The following is a 15,924-nucleotide window of genomic DNA, read 5'->3' as shown; positions in this document are numbered from 1 at the left end:
CCTGCCTCTGTCTCCCAAGTGCTGGGATTAAAGGCATGCGCCACACCGCCGGGCAATTTTGCCCAATTTTTAATGCTTTGTTTTGAGGACTTTAATTTGATGTAAAATGTTGTCCTGTAAGAAGTTAACAACTAGTTTTTTTATCATTTCTTGTAGCGTTTTTATTGGCATAGATAATACAAAATTGATGATACAAAATTGATAATACAAAATTGATGACTTTTTGCAAACTGAACACAGCATCTAAACATAAAGTTGCAGTGCTGCAGAGATCTGCACACTGTTTTTTTTTCATTTATGAATTAACCTCCTCCTCTCTTCTGATGCTCTTACTAGTATTAACAGTTGTTACAGTTTGTGTTAGTGAGATTTTGTGTGGTGTATTTCAAAAATCCTTTTTTAATATTATAAGCAAACTTTTTTTTTTTATTTGTATGAGTACTTTGTAGCTGTCAGACACACCAGAAGAGGGCATTAGATTTCATTACAGATGGTTATGAGTCACCATGCGGTTGCTGGGAATGGAACTCAGGACTTCTGGAAGAGCATCTTAACCTCTGAGCCATCACTCCAACCCTCAAAAATCATTTTTAAAAGTTTATTTGTATGAGTCTGTGGATATGCATGTGAGTTCAGGTGTTCTTGGAGGCTATAGGATGATTCCTTAGAACTGGGGTTTTAAGAGGTTGTGAGTTTCCTGTGTGCTTTTAAATGCTGAGCCTCAGTTTTAAAAATCTTAAGAATAAAAATAATAATAACAGCTTGTGTGGGTGCTTGAAGCTCTTGAGGGAGGATTTCTGATTCCCCTATATAGGGGATGCATGAGAGGAAGAGATGAACAAGACAGTCAATTCTTTATTATTAAAGTAGCAAATAAGAATCAGTGTGTTGTATTGAGTGGATATGTATAGGACATTAGCAATTTTGATCTTGTTCTTCCCACCCGAATATATCAAAGTATAAAGAAGCATGAAAGAAATCTAACATTTGGGTGCCTAGAGAGGCCACATCGAGTGTTGAATCACCTGATGTTGGAGTTACAGGTGGTTGTGAGCCCACCTGCTGTGGATGCTGAAAGCCAAATTCTGGTTCCTTGAATAGGAGCCAGTGCTCTTACCTGCAGGGCTGTCCTTCCAGGACCAGATTTTCAGGTTAATTAGGGGGTTTGAAATCAGGCTGTAACAACCAGGAAATCAAACTTTCAGAGTCCTTCTTTCAGAGGTAGAATTTCTCAAAAAGTTGACATTGGTTGTAATTATCTGTTACTGTCTTATTGATAACTTTTGTTACATTTTCTCTTTCCATAAAAGCAACTATGAGAGCAAATTATAATCATAGCCAGTAAACTAAAGCTCTAATTTGAAAGCTGAAATCTTAGACATAGTCTGTAATTTCTTTTCTTGCTATGAAAATGTTCGTTAATCAGTTATAGAAATTTGCCCATTACACTATTTATAATTTAGATAATATTTAAGAAATTGAATTTTGTGTAACAGTTTTCTTAATATTGTAGTTCATTCTGAATCTAGACTTGCCCAATCGAATCAAGTTCCTGTACAACCGGAAGCCACACAGGTAAGAATGAACAAGAACATTCATTAGGCTTGTTACCTAAGATTCTTTCTTAGTCAGCGATGCATTTGGTTACTTTTTAAATGTTCAGTTACAAATTCATTGGCAATTGGTAGTTATTAGCACTATTTCCATGCTTGTATTTGCTTTTCTTTTGGTAACTAAAGTTTTTCATGCTTAGACCTTGTCTAAGAACTTTTTCTTTCAACATTTTTGCATTAGAACAGAACAATTGTCTGTATCTAAAACAGCTATTTTACAAGTTAGGACTTTATACTTACTAGACAAAGGTTTAGTTTTACTTTGAGATTTAAATATCAATATAGTTTGCAATTGTATTTTGTTTTGAGAAAAAGTCTAAACATTTAGTCCTTAGTGGCCTGGAATTTGCTATGTAGAAGTTGAAGTCACAGAGATCTGCCACCTCTCCCTGCTCCTTGCCCTCTCCCTTGTGCTGGGGATATTAAAGGTGTGTGCCACCTATCCAGCAAGTAATGTATAAAATCTTAGTTTCAAAATTAAAAGAGAAATTCTCTTTCCCTTAACATCTGTATTAGGGTTGGTATAATTTGTTTGTCTTTAAATTTTTTATGAAGCAAATAAGGTTTGAGGTCTTTATTTCTGCCTAGGTTCCTTTGGTTTCATCCACAAGCGAGGGGTACACAGCATCTCAACCCTTGTACCAGCCGTCTCATGCTGCAGAGCAGCGGCCACAAAAGGAGCCAATTGATCAGATTCAGGCAAGTTCTGTTACTAAGCATGAATTGGCATGGTACTTTATAATGTGATTCTTTTTGTTCCTATTTTATTTTATGTTTATTAACATGTATAAAATAGTTTACCACTAAAGTGCATTTACTTGTTTGCTTTGTGTTTAGGCAACAATATCTTTAAATACAGACCAGACTACAGCATCATCATCCCTTCCTGCTGCTTCTCAGCCTCAGGTGTTCCAGGCTGGGACAAGTAAACCTTTGCATAGCAGTGGAATCAATGTAAATGCAGCTCCATTCCAATCCATGCAGACGGTGAGCAGTTAACACTTTCTAGTGTATACTATGAATCACACTAAATGGAGCTGAGCTACAGCTTGTAATTATGTGTTATTTTTACTGATCACTAAACTGTGTTTTTTAGGCTTCTTGTTGATATATTTGAGCCTTATGATTCACTCATTTATATTTGTTAGCTTTACTCCAAAGGTTAAAAGTTTTAACAAAGTTTAAACAAAATGAAAGAGAGCCAGAGAGGGAGATCAGTGGGAAGGGGTCTTGCTACCAAGTCTGATATCCTAAGTTTAGTCCTTGGAATTCACATGGTAGAAGAAAACTGAATTCTAAAAGTTATTCTCTGACCTCCACATGTGCAGCTTATGCACATAAAACACACACTACATCTTTAAAACAAAAAGTATAATATAGCACTGGTGGAGCTATTACCTAGTTATATAATTTTTTACATTTTGCTCTTTTAGCTTAATCTTTATTTTGCTGAAATGTTTGAAAGTAATATTTTGATGTTATATACTTCACTCCTTTATCAGTAATTATCTTTAAATCGTATAATTTTTAGAAAAAGTATTATAACCTAGAATACAGTTGAACTAGTTAGTGCACAAAGGAATTCCTGAAGGATTAAGACCTTTTTCATTTATTAATAAGAGTAAAATTTAAATTAGTTAACATGGTATCAAGAAAGTCAGTGATATATACATGAAAACTTTTTTTTTTTTTGTTTTGTTTTGTTTTTATTTTTCAAGACAGGGTTCTCTGTGTAGTCCTGGCTGTCCTGGAACTCACTCTGTAGACCAGCCTGGCCTGGAACTCAGAAATCCGCCTGCCTCTGCCTCCCAAGTGCTGGGATTACAGGCGTGCGCCACCACGCCCAGCGGAAAACTTTTTTGTTTTGATGTGTGTGTTTGGATTTTTTGGGGGGTGGGTTAAGTTAATTTGAAGGGAAGGCTAAACTGAGATTCAAGTCTAAACCAAAAATAAAGGCATGAACCAATCATTCATGTACTTGGTTTGCTACAGGTGTTCAATATGAATGCTCCAGTTCCTCCTGTTAACGAACCAGAGACTTTAAAACAACAGAGTCAGTACCAGGCCAGTTATAACCAGAGTTTTTCCAGTCAGCCGCATCAAGTGGAACAAACAGAGCTTCAACAAGACCAGCTGCAAACGGGTAAGAAGGCCAGGGTGACTTTGTTTTCAGTCTTTTTAAATTTTTGGGTTTTTGGATTGTAATGAGATTAAAATGCTATTTTTCTGAAACTTCCCATTGCCTCTTTCTTTTGAATTGTTGTTAAATGTGTATGTTCCTAAATATATATCACAACCTTATCAGTTTATATAATGTAAATTGTATATATGATATTAGGGATGTCCATTTGGTATTGGAAAGTTAGTTGTTGTGCTCTTAGCTGAGGAAGACTAGATCTCCTGCTCGTAACATTTCTTGGTTTCCTCTAGCTTTTGTCTAGATTGAGGCCTTATGGGTTCCTCCCATTCTCTTTATGATATCTCTATATGATATCTTTGCTCAGGTCTTACTTAGACATTCATGTTGGTGAGACTTCATACATGTAGCTTCTGATGCTTCTAGGAGACAGAATCTGAAAGCAAAATGCATGTTCTTCTGTCTCAACAATCATAACTCTCCTTCCACAATGATCATAAGCCTTAGGAACCAGGAGAGTTGTATTGTAGATGAATCAGTTGGGACTGTTCCTACATTTTGGTTAGTTGTGGTTTTCTTTAATGGTCTCCATTGGAAAGAGAAGTTTCCTTGTTAAGGGTGAGGACTACCTTATCTGGCTAGACACTGAAAAAGGTGATTTTTCAGTCTATATTCTCTGTGTGTGTATGTTTGAAACAGAGATGGAGGTTTGTTGAGTATGCATGCCACACATGCCACAGCTACACTTTGTAGCTCTTTATCTGCTCAACCATCTCATACTTATTTTGACAATATTAGGGCAGTTTTAAGTTTTATTTAGAGTGGCTGTCCTCAAGAGTTTTTTGTACTATACCAATTAATATTAAAATTTTGCTGGAATTGGATTTGTTCCTGAATAATGGAAACTTTTAACTGTTCATTGTTTATATAGCTTACTGCCATGATGCTTGCCAGTAGGTGGTTGGGTTGATTCCTAATGGTGCGATAGTGTTGGAACACACGCACATTGATTATAATTGGTGGGCCAGGTTGAAATCCTTTTTGGCCTGTAAGGTCATAATTCAGAATGTTTTCATACATGCATTGTGCACTAATACACACAGGCAAAACAAATACTCATAAAAATGTAAAGGCCTTGTAAAAAAAAGTAAACCTTTACTTTGCTGTTGTACACATTTGTTCCACAGTGTGCATGTGGCATCTAGAGGACAACTTTGGAGTCAGTTCTGTACTTCCAAGTCAGTGTGGGTCACAGGCTTGTACTTGAATTTATTCATTTGCACTTGTTGCTTTTTTTACTTTCATATCTATATTGCAAATGCCACCTTATAAATATTTATTTTTGTCACTCCAAATATAGCTTACTCTGGTCACTTATTCTATGTCATCATTTTTAGAGTAGTAAAGTGTCTGTGGGCCAGAGTGGTAATTTGTTTCTAGAAAACTGTTTGGTGTGTTCTCAGCCTTCCATTAATTTGAATAAAATTTAATTTAATTTAATTAATTAGCAACTTGTTGCATGGAAACAACAACCAAAAGCATCTGGAAAAGAATCTTTTTTTCTTTCCCTTTCCCTCTCCTGTGCCAGTCTCTCTTTTCAGATAGGGTCTGACTATGCCTGGAACAGGCTGGAATACAGTGGTCTGGAATACAGTGGTCTGAATTCTGGGTCTGAAGGCATACCTAATGTGTACCTTCTTAGAATTAGCCTTTAGCATCTTCTAAGTCTTCTAAGTTGGCTGTACTTGTTAGTTTAAATAGGCACCAAAGGCTGTTAAGCTGAAAGCTTCTAATGTTTCAGATATGAAATCACTTTACTGAAAGAATGATTTCATGTTTCAGTTAGTGAAATAACTGGAAGAAAATGTAATTAAGGTCATTAACAATAAAAAGTGACATATACTGATTATATCAATCTTATGAATATGGAATCTACTTTTGCTCAAAGGTCAGTTATTCTCAAATATGTATGCAAGAATTGTATGCTCTGCTTATAAAGGTTTAGAATTACTATTGGGGAAATGACCCTCTAGCTTAATCTTATAAGTGGGTAGGGGAGGAATAGGGACTTTGTTATAATTTCCTATTACTAGGCAAATTTATTCAATAAACTGAACATGAAGAATAGAGTGCAGGAGCAAGGCAGTGGCAGAACATGTCTTTAACCCCAGCAGAGACAGGTGGGTCTCTGAGTGTGTGAGGCCAGCCTGGTCTTCAGAGCTAATTCCAGGACAGCCAAGGGTACACAGAGTAATCCTGTCTTGAAAAACAAAACAAACAAAAAGTGAAAAAAGAAGAGTGTAGACATTTCATATAGTTCGGGAAGCATTTGGAAGAAAGAATGGTAATGAATTCTTTGTTTATGTATATAAACCTTTCTTTTAACAGTGGTTGGCACTTACCATGGATCTCAGGACCAGCCTCATCAAGTGCCTGGTAACCACCAGCAGCCCCCCCAGCAGAACACTGGCTTTCCACGTAGCAATCAGCCTTATTACAACAGTCGTGGTGTGTCTCGAGGAGGGTCTCGAGGTGCCAGAGGCTTGATGAATGGTTACAGGGGCCCTGCCAATGGATTTAGAGGTAAACAAACAATAAAGCAACTTTTGATTAGTTTTTGCAGTTTCAAGTCTTTCCTGACTTGTAAATGAGAATTATGTCTCATGAGTTTTGAGAGTTACTTCTCTGCATTGGTCCTTTAATATATAATTTAAGCATTTGAAGCATGCACCGAATGTATGTCACCTGAGACTCACATTCTTCTGCCTGTCTACTGAGTGCTGAGATTAAAGGCTTGTGCCACCTTATTGCCTGACTTATTTTGACAGTTTTTTAAATGGCAAAATTGGCAGAGAAAAAGTTGAGTTGCTATACATGCATTTATTTATAGGGTTTTCTGAGTTAACAGTTTGTTTAAGGATTTTGTGTGTGTGCTCCTAGGTGGACAAAAAGGTGTCTTTTTTTTTTTTTGGAGACAGGGTATCTTTGTATAGCCCTGGCTATCCAGGAACTCACTCTGTAGTCCAGGCTGGCCTCGAACTCAGAAATCCGCCTGCCTCTGCCTCCCAGAGTGCTGGGATTACAGGTTTGCGCCACCGCTGCCCAGCAAGTGGCATCTTCTAAGACAGATGGGACTTAGATATTGCTAAAACAGATTAATCAAGGCAGGGAATTCAAACTTAGTTTGAATTACTAGTGTGGCTTACAGTTTTATTCTTTAAGAAAGCCGAGTCCTTATAAGGAAAGGCCAATTATTTTCTCATTCTAAATTCTAGGAGGATATGATGGTTACCGCCCTTCATTCTCAAACACTCCGAATAGTGGTTATACACAATCTCAGTTCAGTGCTCCCCGGGACTACTCTGGCTACCAGCGGGTATGTAAATATGGGGTGACCAATAAATTTGGGGCTAATATTTTGGTGTGCAACATGCATTGTTATAAAATATGACTTTTGTCTTTTTGTTTGTTTTTTTTGCTTTTCTTTAAACATTTATTATAGACTGCCACTTAGTGTAGTTTGCTTAAAGTGACCTTCCAAACAGTACTATGTGTATATATTCTTGAGCTTAACGGAAGCTCTGTAAGAATAATTTAGTTGTAATACATTGGTGTCTAGAAGGAGTTATGTGGTATTCTGCTAGTGGTAAGCTATCAGACTAGATATAGTTAACTAAAACTACTTTTCCTTTCACAACTAACTAGCTTGTCTTTCAGGATGGATATCAGCAGAATTTCAAGCGAGGCTCTGGGCAGAGTGGACCACGGGGAGCCCCACGAGGTAATATTTTGTGGTGGTGATCCTAGCTCCTATGTGGAGCTTCTGTTCTGGCCTTGGAAGAACTGTTCATAGTCCGCATGTAGGTTACATGTTAGGAATACATTTACCTTTTCCAGACTTGTTGCTAAAGATTAAATGAAATGCTCTGTTTCTAAAATTTCATCTTGAATCCAAATTTTAATTTTTGACTTTCCCTGTTATTGTCTTGAAAATCAGAACATTTTCTCTGCCTCAGAAAAGTGTTTTTCCAACTGGAAATTTATTTTTCAGGTCTTAAAACCTGCTAAATGTTTTTAGGAAGTATCTACTGAAACTTTTTGTAAGACATTTTTGGAACGAGCTTGAACATTTATATAAACTTATTACCCTCTTTGATTTTTGAAACATGCATATTATATTTTAGGCTGAGAAGCCCTTTAAATGGCCAGATAAACCACAGTTATATTTAAGAGAACCATTTAGAATTGATATATCTTATTGGAATTTGAACATTTTGAGGACCAGTGTTAGTGATGTACATACCCACATATTTCTAGTGTTAAACAAATCTCCCAAATGCTTAGGAACTTGATGTCATTAAAATTAAGAATGTCATTAAAATTAAGAATGGCAAGCTTGAGAGTCTTGGTTCATTTGTCTTTCAAGTAATGGAAAACAATTTCTTACATGGGCAGGGAGTTAATTAGTTGAAAATTAAAGGTAGCATTTCATGTAATCTGAAGTTCTAAATGGTTCTCTGATTGAAGGAGGTTAAAGAATTAGGTTTCTTATAGTTATTGGCTGGCCATGACATGTATAAAATGTATATGAAGGAGGAATTATAAAGTACTTTAATTTGAATGCTATTGGCAATTGACCATTAAGAAAGTACTTTAAAAAAACAAAGGTCTTCTGGGTAATACTGATTTGAAGTATCAAAGGTATTTGCATGTGAATGTGGGTTATGTTCTTCTATCCCACCTTGTAGAATATTATCTGAAAGTTGAGTTAAATGATAGCTAAAATATCTGTTTTAACAGCATGTAAAAAGTTATTTTACCTGTTACAAGTCATTATACAATTTTGAATGTTATGTAGTTTCTTTTTAACAGTTTAGGTAAAAAGGTCTGTTTTCATTCTGGTGCTTTTATTAATTTTGATAGTATGATGTTACTTACTATTGAAATGTAAGCTAGTGTGTACATTAGAATGTAAGCTCCATGAGAGCAGGTACCTTGTCTGTCTTCACTGCTGTATCTATTCCCAACGCCTCATGACAGTGCCTGGCACATAGTAGGCACTCAATAAATACTTGTTGAATGAATGAATGAATGAGTACTGGTGGAATACTCCATTAGCTCTACTCTTCTTTTAGCCTAGAGAACATGAGCAAATTTGCACATGACAACTCCAAGGACAGGTGAAACTTGAACACTGAAGAATTGGCCTCTTAAGCCTAATAATATGCTGACAAGCTACCACATGCTTCTTGACTTCAGATGAAAGTCTGCTTGAAGGCAAAACAAATAATACTTGAAAGAAAAATCAAATGCCATTTTTGTCTTCTAGGTCGTGGAGGGCCCCCAAGACCCAACAGAGGGATGCCGCAAATGAACACTCAGCAAGTGAATTAATGTGACACACAGGATTATGTTAATCGCCAAAACACACTGGCCAGTGTACCATAATATGTTACCAGAAGAGTTATTATCTATTTGTTCTCCCTTTCAGGAAACTTATTGTAAAGGGACTGTTTTCATCCCATAAAGACAGGACTGCAATTGTCAGCTTTATATTACCTGGATATGGAAGGAAACTATTTTTATTCTGCATGTTCTGTCCTAAGCGTCATCTTGAGCCTTGCACACGATACTCAGATTCCTCACCCTTGCTTAGGAGTAAAACATTATATACTTATGGAGTGATAGTATCTCCATAGTTAGTTGAAGTGGCTTGGAAAAAAAATGCAAGATTGACTTTTTGACATTGGATAAACTACAATCAGCCCTAGAATTATTTCAGTGGTAATTGAAGTTAAAGCATTTTCCTGGAAAGGAAGATGGAAGGAGTGGAGTGTGGTTTAGCAAATAACTGCATTCACAGCTTTTCCCATTAAATTGGAGCACCAACAGATTAAAAGCATACCAAATTATGCACGGGTCCGTAATCTCACAAGTGAGGCTGGCTACCAGCCTTGACACAGCACTCACTAATCTTCTGGCCAAACGACTGTGATTAAAAACACATGTAAATTGCTCTTTAGTAGTGGATACTGTGTAAGACAAAGCCAAAATGCAAATCAGGCTTTGATTGGCTCTTCTGGAAAATATGCATCAAATATGGGGTATAATCTGGATGGGCCGCTTATGTGCTCAATGTGTGAACTATTCAGATATCTTTTAACACTTTCTCTGAACAATGACTTACATGAGGATTGGTCCTGTTTGTCATTCCTCAGGATAATTGCATTGTCATCACTAATCCTTGGATCTTGCTGTATTGTTACTCAAATTGGTAATAGGTACTGATGAAAATCTAATGGATGGATAATCATAACACTTTTGGTCACATGTTTTTCTCCTGCAGCCTGAAAGTTCTTAAAGAAAAAGATATCAAATGCCTGCTGCTATCACCCTTTTAAATTGCTATCTTTGGAAAAGCACCAGTCTGTGTTTTAGATTCATTTCCCTGTTTTAGGGAAACGACAGGCAGTAGTTTCAGTTTTGATGGTATAAGCAAAACAAATAAAACATGTTTCTAAAAGTTGTATCTTGAAACACTGGTGTTCAACAGCTAGCAGCTAAAGTGAATGACCTCATGCGTTTTTAGTGTCACAGACTTTGTGGTTATGTCTAGTAGCTGTTTCTGAAGTATTTTCATTTATCTTTTGTCTAATTTAACCCTAATTGAATTCTCTCCTTTTCTCAAGGAGACACTTACGTTAAAGTGTTGATTCTTTGCCTTAGGTGCATAGAGATTATACAGTTTGGAGATGGAAAGGCTAGCAGTGTTCTGAGTTGGAATTTGTGCTAACAGTTTGAGCACTAGCTCTGTGTGCCTATGAACTGAGTGCTGCTTATCCCATTCCATTTTACGTCATGGAGAATTCATTCCACTTGTTAAAGCAAAGGCTACTTACTAAGTTAATGTTATTTTCTGTACAGAAATTAAATTTTACTTTTAGCCTTTTGCAAACATTTTTTTCCCAAGCCGGTAATCAGCTATTCAACAATTATTCTCAGATACTCATCATTAGACAACTGGAGGTTTTACTGGTTTTGTAGCCTACTAAAACTGCTTAGGCTGTTGAACATTCCACATTCAAAAGTTTTGTAGGGTGGTGGATAATGGGGAAGCTTCTAATGTTTATTTTAAAATAAATAAAATAAGTTCTTGACTTTTCTCATGTGTGGTTATGGTACATCATATTGGAAGGGTTATCTGTTTACTTTTGCCAAGAATATTTTGCTAGCACCTACACTTGTGTGCTTTAAATGACAACTGCCTGGGATGTACCACAACCATATGTTAGTTGTATTTTTTGGGATGGATAAATAGTTTGTGGCTTGCTGGATAATCTTTAGATGGTGTATTATACATGTAGAATATAATTTTATGATTTTAAGACAGCAAAATTGAAGAAAATAAGTTCAGTATTGAATTTGAGTTCTGAAGTGATTGCCAAGAACATCTACGTTTCAGGCTTCTACCCAAAGTGTAGGGCAAAATGTGTAAAGGGTGTTTGTAGCTTAACCTCTTTACCTTTTAAGTTGCTATTCCTTTCAACATCAACATAAAATTAGGTATTCTACATTGCAGTTCTAGTGCACCTAATTTTTTAATGTCTCAATTCAGGCTATTTTAAAAGCAATCTCACTGGACAGAAAACTACTACAGTAGTTTGGTTAAGATCTGAGTGTTACTCAGTATCTTGTATAATATGCAAATGCTTGTCTAGATGTAGAAGACCTTTTTTGTTTGGTCAAGTGTGTATGCTGGTCCTACATGTCTCTCAGTGTAGTAAGACTATAATATTTTGTACATGCACAGTTAATAGTATGTATAGATACCAAATGTATAATGAAATGCTTTTCCCCCTCCCACTTAAAGGTAGCATGCCATTGATTACTTTTGCTTAGGGCCATTTTATTACCAGGGCCTTAATATTCCTAAAAAGAGATGAGTTTTTTCATCCTTTCTCTTCTTTTGATCATTGTAACTTGATACTAAATACATGACCTTCCAATAATTGTAGTAAATTACCTTCTACAGTTCTTTTGTCTCTATATGTATACATATATATGCACCTAAATGATGCCATCGTATAGAGACTTCAAGGAGACATGAAATGTGCTTATTCTCAGGTTCGTTCACTAAGGTGCTTGGCAGACAACCAGTTTCTAAGTGCAGAATATAGTTGAGCAGCTTCACATATGTGACAGGCAATTTGTTAAATTTTCAGGTACATTTACTGAAGAAAAATGGGGTAAATGTAGCTTAGGCTGATCATACCCTTCATTTCAAATAAGCTCTGAACCTGTATCCCACTTGAGTTATTAAGTACTCTTAGTTTTATCGAGTATAAATTAACAGTAAAAGTAAATTAAGCTTTGCCTTTACTATTTTGAATATATAAATGTTCTGGAAAAACATAGAAACTGTTACGGTATTTCATTAGATTAAAATGTGATTATTTATAGTCCTTGAGCAAAGCCTGTGAGTTGCATACACCCTAAGGAAAACTCCTTTAAGTGGTCCTTGAGAGAGAAGAAATGATTCTGGGTCTGGTCTTTTTAAGAAAAAAAAGAAAGCTAGACTACTGTAAATTTTGGTACTAGGAGCACTGTACATTAATAACCTGTTGTGAAGCTTAACCAGTGTCCTGCATAGCCTTGGTCCTTCACTATCGGCATTAAAAGTGGTAAGATCTCTGATGTACTTAAAAGTCAGGGTTCGGTATATTTGTAAGTATTAATTTCCTCTAAATGCTATATTTCTTTAGGGAGACAGCCTGAAATTTATTAGCACATTTGGGTATCTCTTGCCAGGCATTATGCCCAGTGGTAATTATTCAGTAGTGACAAAATTACCACTCAAGACAGTGGAGCCACCCAAATGTGTGTAGTAAGTGGCATGGTTCAACAGTGTGGTTAATGATAAATATATGACCTAGTCAGTATGATTAGGAAAGACTTCACTGAAAGATAGTTCAGTTAACATTACGATGAGGAGTAAACTGGATAAGGCCTATGTTCCAGTGACTCCTGTTTTAAGATCTGGCTGTGAAAACTGGAAAGGACGGCTTTCTTCCATGTTTAGATTTTGTCTCAACATTTGGAAGATACTGAAGGCTTTAAAATAGTGTGTATATTGTTTGGGGGTGGCGGTTGGGATAGTGGGTCATCCAATAAAACTGCCATTTAAAAGACTTTCACTGCAGTGTTGAGAAGAAAAGTTTATGGGTCAATGGAATCTAGAAGGTGCATTATTCTTGGCAGCAAAAATTGAAGTGTTAAATTGGAAGTAGTGAAAGGATTTCAGATTCCCTGTCACCTCTGAGTACCCATTCTGTGCTGGTCTGTAAGCCTTCATTGATGGTTTTATCTCTGGTTTTATGTAATCCAGGTGATCTAATCCATCCAGACTCACTGTTCAGAATATTTATAGTTTTTTTGTCCTAAGCCCCTCAAATTCAAAACTCACACTAAAGTACATGAATGTTAGGCCAGTGAAATGGCTCAGCAAGTATCATCTCTTGAATTCATCCCTGACCAGAGTTCTGACTCCTGGGACAAAGGTCGAAGAAGAGAATTATCTCCAAAAGATACCCTCTAACCTGCAGGTGTGCAGTTACATTCGCATACCCATCTTCTCTCAAACATTTGGTGTTCTAAAGTAGAGTATTTTGTACCAACTGCTTGATAGGGGCAGTGGGCAGTAAGTTAAAAGCTGTCTTTGATGTCTATATGCTTTAGGCCGTAAGTAAAATCATGCTTCCACAGCATGGACCAGCTCAGCCATCTAGCCCTGTGGCTACCCTTCCCCTGCCCCACTTTATCATTCTAAATCTGACTACACTATCTCATGGCAGTTGTCCCTGCCTTTACACTGACATTGGTGTTAGATTCTGCAGTGACTAAGGGAATCAGCACATTTCTGTCCCCAACATTCCAGTGGCCTTTTCATTACAACCAAAATTCCATATCTGGGCTACTTAAGCAGAAATGGCTAGCCTATTTCCACTCACTGTTCTCTTCCTATCTTGGTTGCTTTTTTAAAAGTCGAATATTCTCAAGGGTCATTATTTCTAAGTTTTGGGTTTTGTTTGTGTGATCACCGTATAGGACTTCTCTGCTCACTACAACGTAAAGTACTGGAAGTTGTATTAAGGGCATTTACAACTTTAGTATTAAATCTTGGGCTCTATTGGTGATGTAGAATATTGCTTGGCATCGTGAAGATTTAAGTACATTGAAACCTAGATTGATATTAATGTTGGTGCATAAATTTGGGGAAGGAATTCCGTTTTAGATATCAGAACTTGTGGTTCCCAAGAATGTGGGGTGAACCAATTTCACGTGCCTTGTGTTAAAAGAAGGCAGGAATACTTGGGGATAATCCTTGTGGGTGTGGTTGGAGGAGCCTTGAGACCCAATGTTGGGTTTTTAGAACACATGGCCTGAGTCTAAAAACCTGCAAGCCGGGCAGTGGTGGTGCACGCCTTTAATCTCAGCACTTGGGAGGCAGAGGCAGGCGGATTTCTGACTTCAAGGCCAGCCTGGTTTACAAGAGTGAGTTCCAGGGCAGCCAGGCTACACAGAGAAACCCTGTTTCTAAAAACCAAAACCACCAAAAAAGCCCTGTAAAGTATCAGACTGCTGTGGAATTGAAGTTCAAGTATGATGAATAAAACAGTTACTGGCCTCGTTTCATGCTATTTAAAAGTAGGGGGTCAATAAAACAGCACCTACAGTTATTGCCTCGTGTAACCCTGATATAGAGGCGCTCCATAACAGCTGCAATGGACGAGTTCGGGTGGCTAACGCTAGCTCCGGGACACCCGGATATCTAAACGATTACTTCCGCTTGCCATAGGTTACTGGCCGCAAATGGCGAACTGCTCCACTTCAATGGCGCCCGGAAGTTAGTGCGCGGGCGTAGCAAAGACATCCGTGCCATGGTTCTTACGTCATCACTAAGCGTCGAAGCCATGGTAGATCCCACATCAGGAAGGTCGCATAACTGTAGCGGTCCCCTCCCTTTGAGCTATTGGCCACGTGCTTTCTGCCGCTTAAGCGGGTTCACGTGCAGCTTCTGCACCCAGGCGAGCTCAGCTGTGCGCATTTTCTCCAGCAAGACTGCCTGCGAAACAACTTGGTGTCCTGACGTGCTTCAGTTGTGCGGCTGCCTGGGGTCGGCTGGAACCCGGACACAGGTACTCTTTAGAAGGTCTGAGTCGGTTGTTGTGGTGTGCGTTTGGGTGTTTTACGGGCCCCTAGGGCTGGCTCGAGGACGGACGCTTCTGTACGGGCTAGTGCCGGCATCTTCGGACTCCTTTTCGTCTGGACTGACCAACAGACAAGACATTCCTGGTCCGGATACTTAGACACACGGGGCTGGCCTCTCATGGCCACGCTTTCCGGGTGCTTGGCTCTTCACTACTCTCTCTATTCCACACCTCTCGCTGAGAGAGTGGGTGAGTGTCAACACTCTTTTCCGAGAAACTCGGTTCCTCGCAGCACTTAATAGGCTTTGAACTAACGCGGTGTAATCTCGGATATTCTGCTCTTAAATGCCGCAGTACTACTAAATGTCCATTTAGTTGTACTCTAGCTGTCTTCATTCGGGACATTTGACAATGCACCTCGTGATGCTTGGTATCGGGTGCTGTGAGTACAGGAACGGATACAGCTGAATGAAAATGATTTGCTTATCAGGTTGTGGTGGTACATACCTTTAATCCCAGCGCATGGAAGCCGGAGGCCGGAGTATTTGGAGCTCGAGACCAGCCTGGTCTGCGTAGTGAGACTGTTTAAGAAAACAAAGCAAACAACAACAACCAGAATACAATTAATTTTGTTTCCTATTTCCAGCAATGTCTTCCTTATCTATTAGTCGCTTTTTGCCACCAGTAATCTTAGATCATTATCAGATTCCTCACTCTGGCCATTAATTTTTGTTTGTGTATAGTTGTATTTCATTTATTTTTAAAAGTACTTTTTAGAATTAAAGCTTGTAGTCAGGGGTCTTGCCTGTTAATTAATTCTAAGACTCTCCTACTATAACAAAAGCTAGACTCTTTAACAATTAAGTTAAACTCTTTAACAATTAGGCGTTCATTCAGTTTTGTAGGTGTTTATGTGGCTCGCAACATAAAGCTTACAAACTGAACTGCTTTGGATTGGGTAGGTCAG

At 37.8% G+C, this 15,924-nt stretch overlaps 2 protein-coding genes across 4 annotated transcripts in view; both read left to right on the top strand.

Moving 5' to 3' along the window:
* The window catches only part of Caprin1 (cell cycle associated protein 1), a 31,984-nt gene extending 21,072 nt beyond the window's left edge, over positions 1 to 10,912 (top strand). The window contains exons 12-19 of the mRNA XM_052183109.1: positions 1,514 to 1,575; positions 2,202 to 2,312; positions 2,451 to 2,600; positions 3,606 to 3,756; positions 6,139 to 6,333; positions 7,026 to 7,126; positions 7,468 to 7,531; positions 9,080 to 10,912. Coding sequence (XP_052039069.1) covers positions 1,514 to 1,575; positions 2,202 to 2,312; positions 2,451 to 2,600; positions 3,606 to 3,756; positions 6,139 to 6,333; positions 7,026 to 7,126; positions 7,468 to 7,531; positions 9,080 to 9,144 — 899 coding nt within the window. The 3' untranslated portion in view covers positions 9,145 to 10,912. The remainder of the gene's footprint in view (positions 1 to 1,513; positions 1,576 to 2,201; positions 2,313 to 2,450; positions 2,601 to 3,605; positions 3,757 to 6,138; positions 6,334 to 7,025; positions 7,127 to 7,467; positions 7,532 to 9,079) is intronic.
* A 3,786-nt stretch (positions 10,913 to 14,698) lies between these two features.
* Nat10 (N-acetyltransferase 10) overlaps positions 14,699 to 15,924 on the top strand; it is a 37,852-nt gene continuing 36,626 nt past the window's right edge. For 2 of the 3 annotated variants that reach the window (XM_052183106.1, XM_052183107.1), the window contains exon 1: positions 14,700 to 14,945. The gene's annotated coding sequence lies outside the window, so the exon portion shown is untranslated. Of the gene's footprint in view, positions 14,946 to 15,924 lie in introns of all 3 variants that reach the window. The other variant, XR_007977907.1, reaches the window with a different exon arrangement.

The sequence above is a fragment of the Apodemus sylvaticus genome, chromosome 5 (genome assembly GCF_947179515.1).
Source record: "Apodemus sylvaticus chromosome 5, mApoSyl1.1, whole genome shotgun sequence".
In the NCBI taxonomy this organism is placed as follows: Eukaryota; Metazoa; Chordata; class Mammalia; order Rodentia; family Muridae; genus Apodemus; species Apodemus sylvaticus.
The sequence above is the reverse complement of the archived record's forward strand: the minus strand, read 5'-3'. Positions and strand labels throughout refer to the sequence as shown.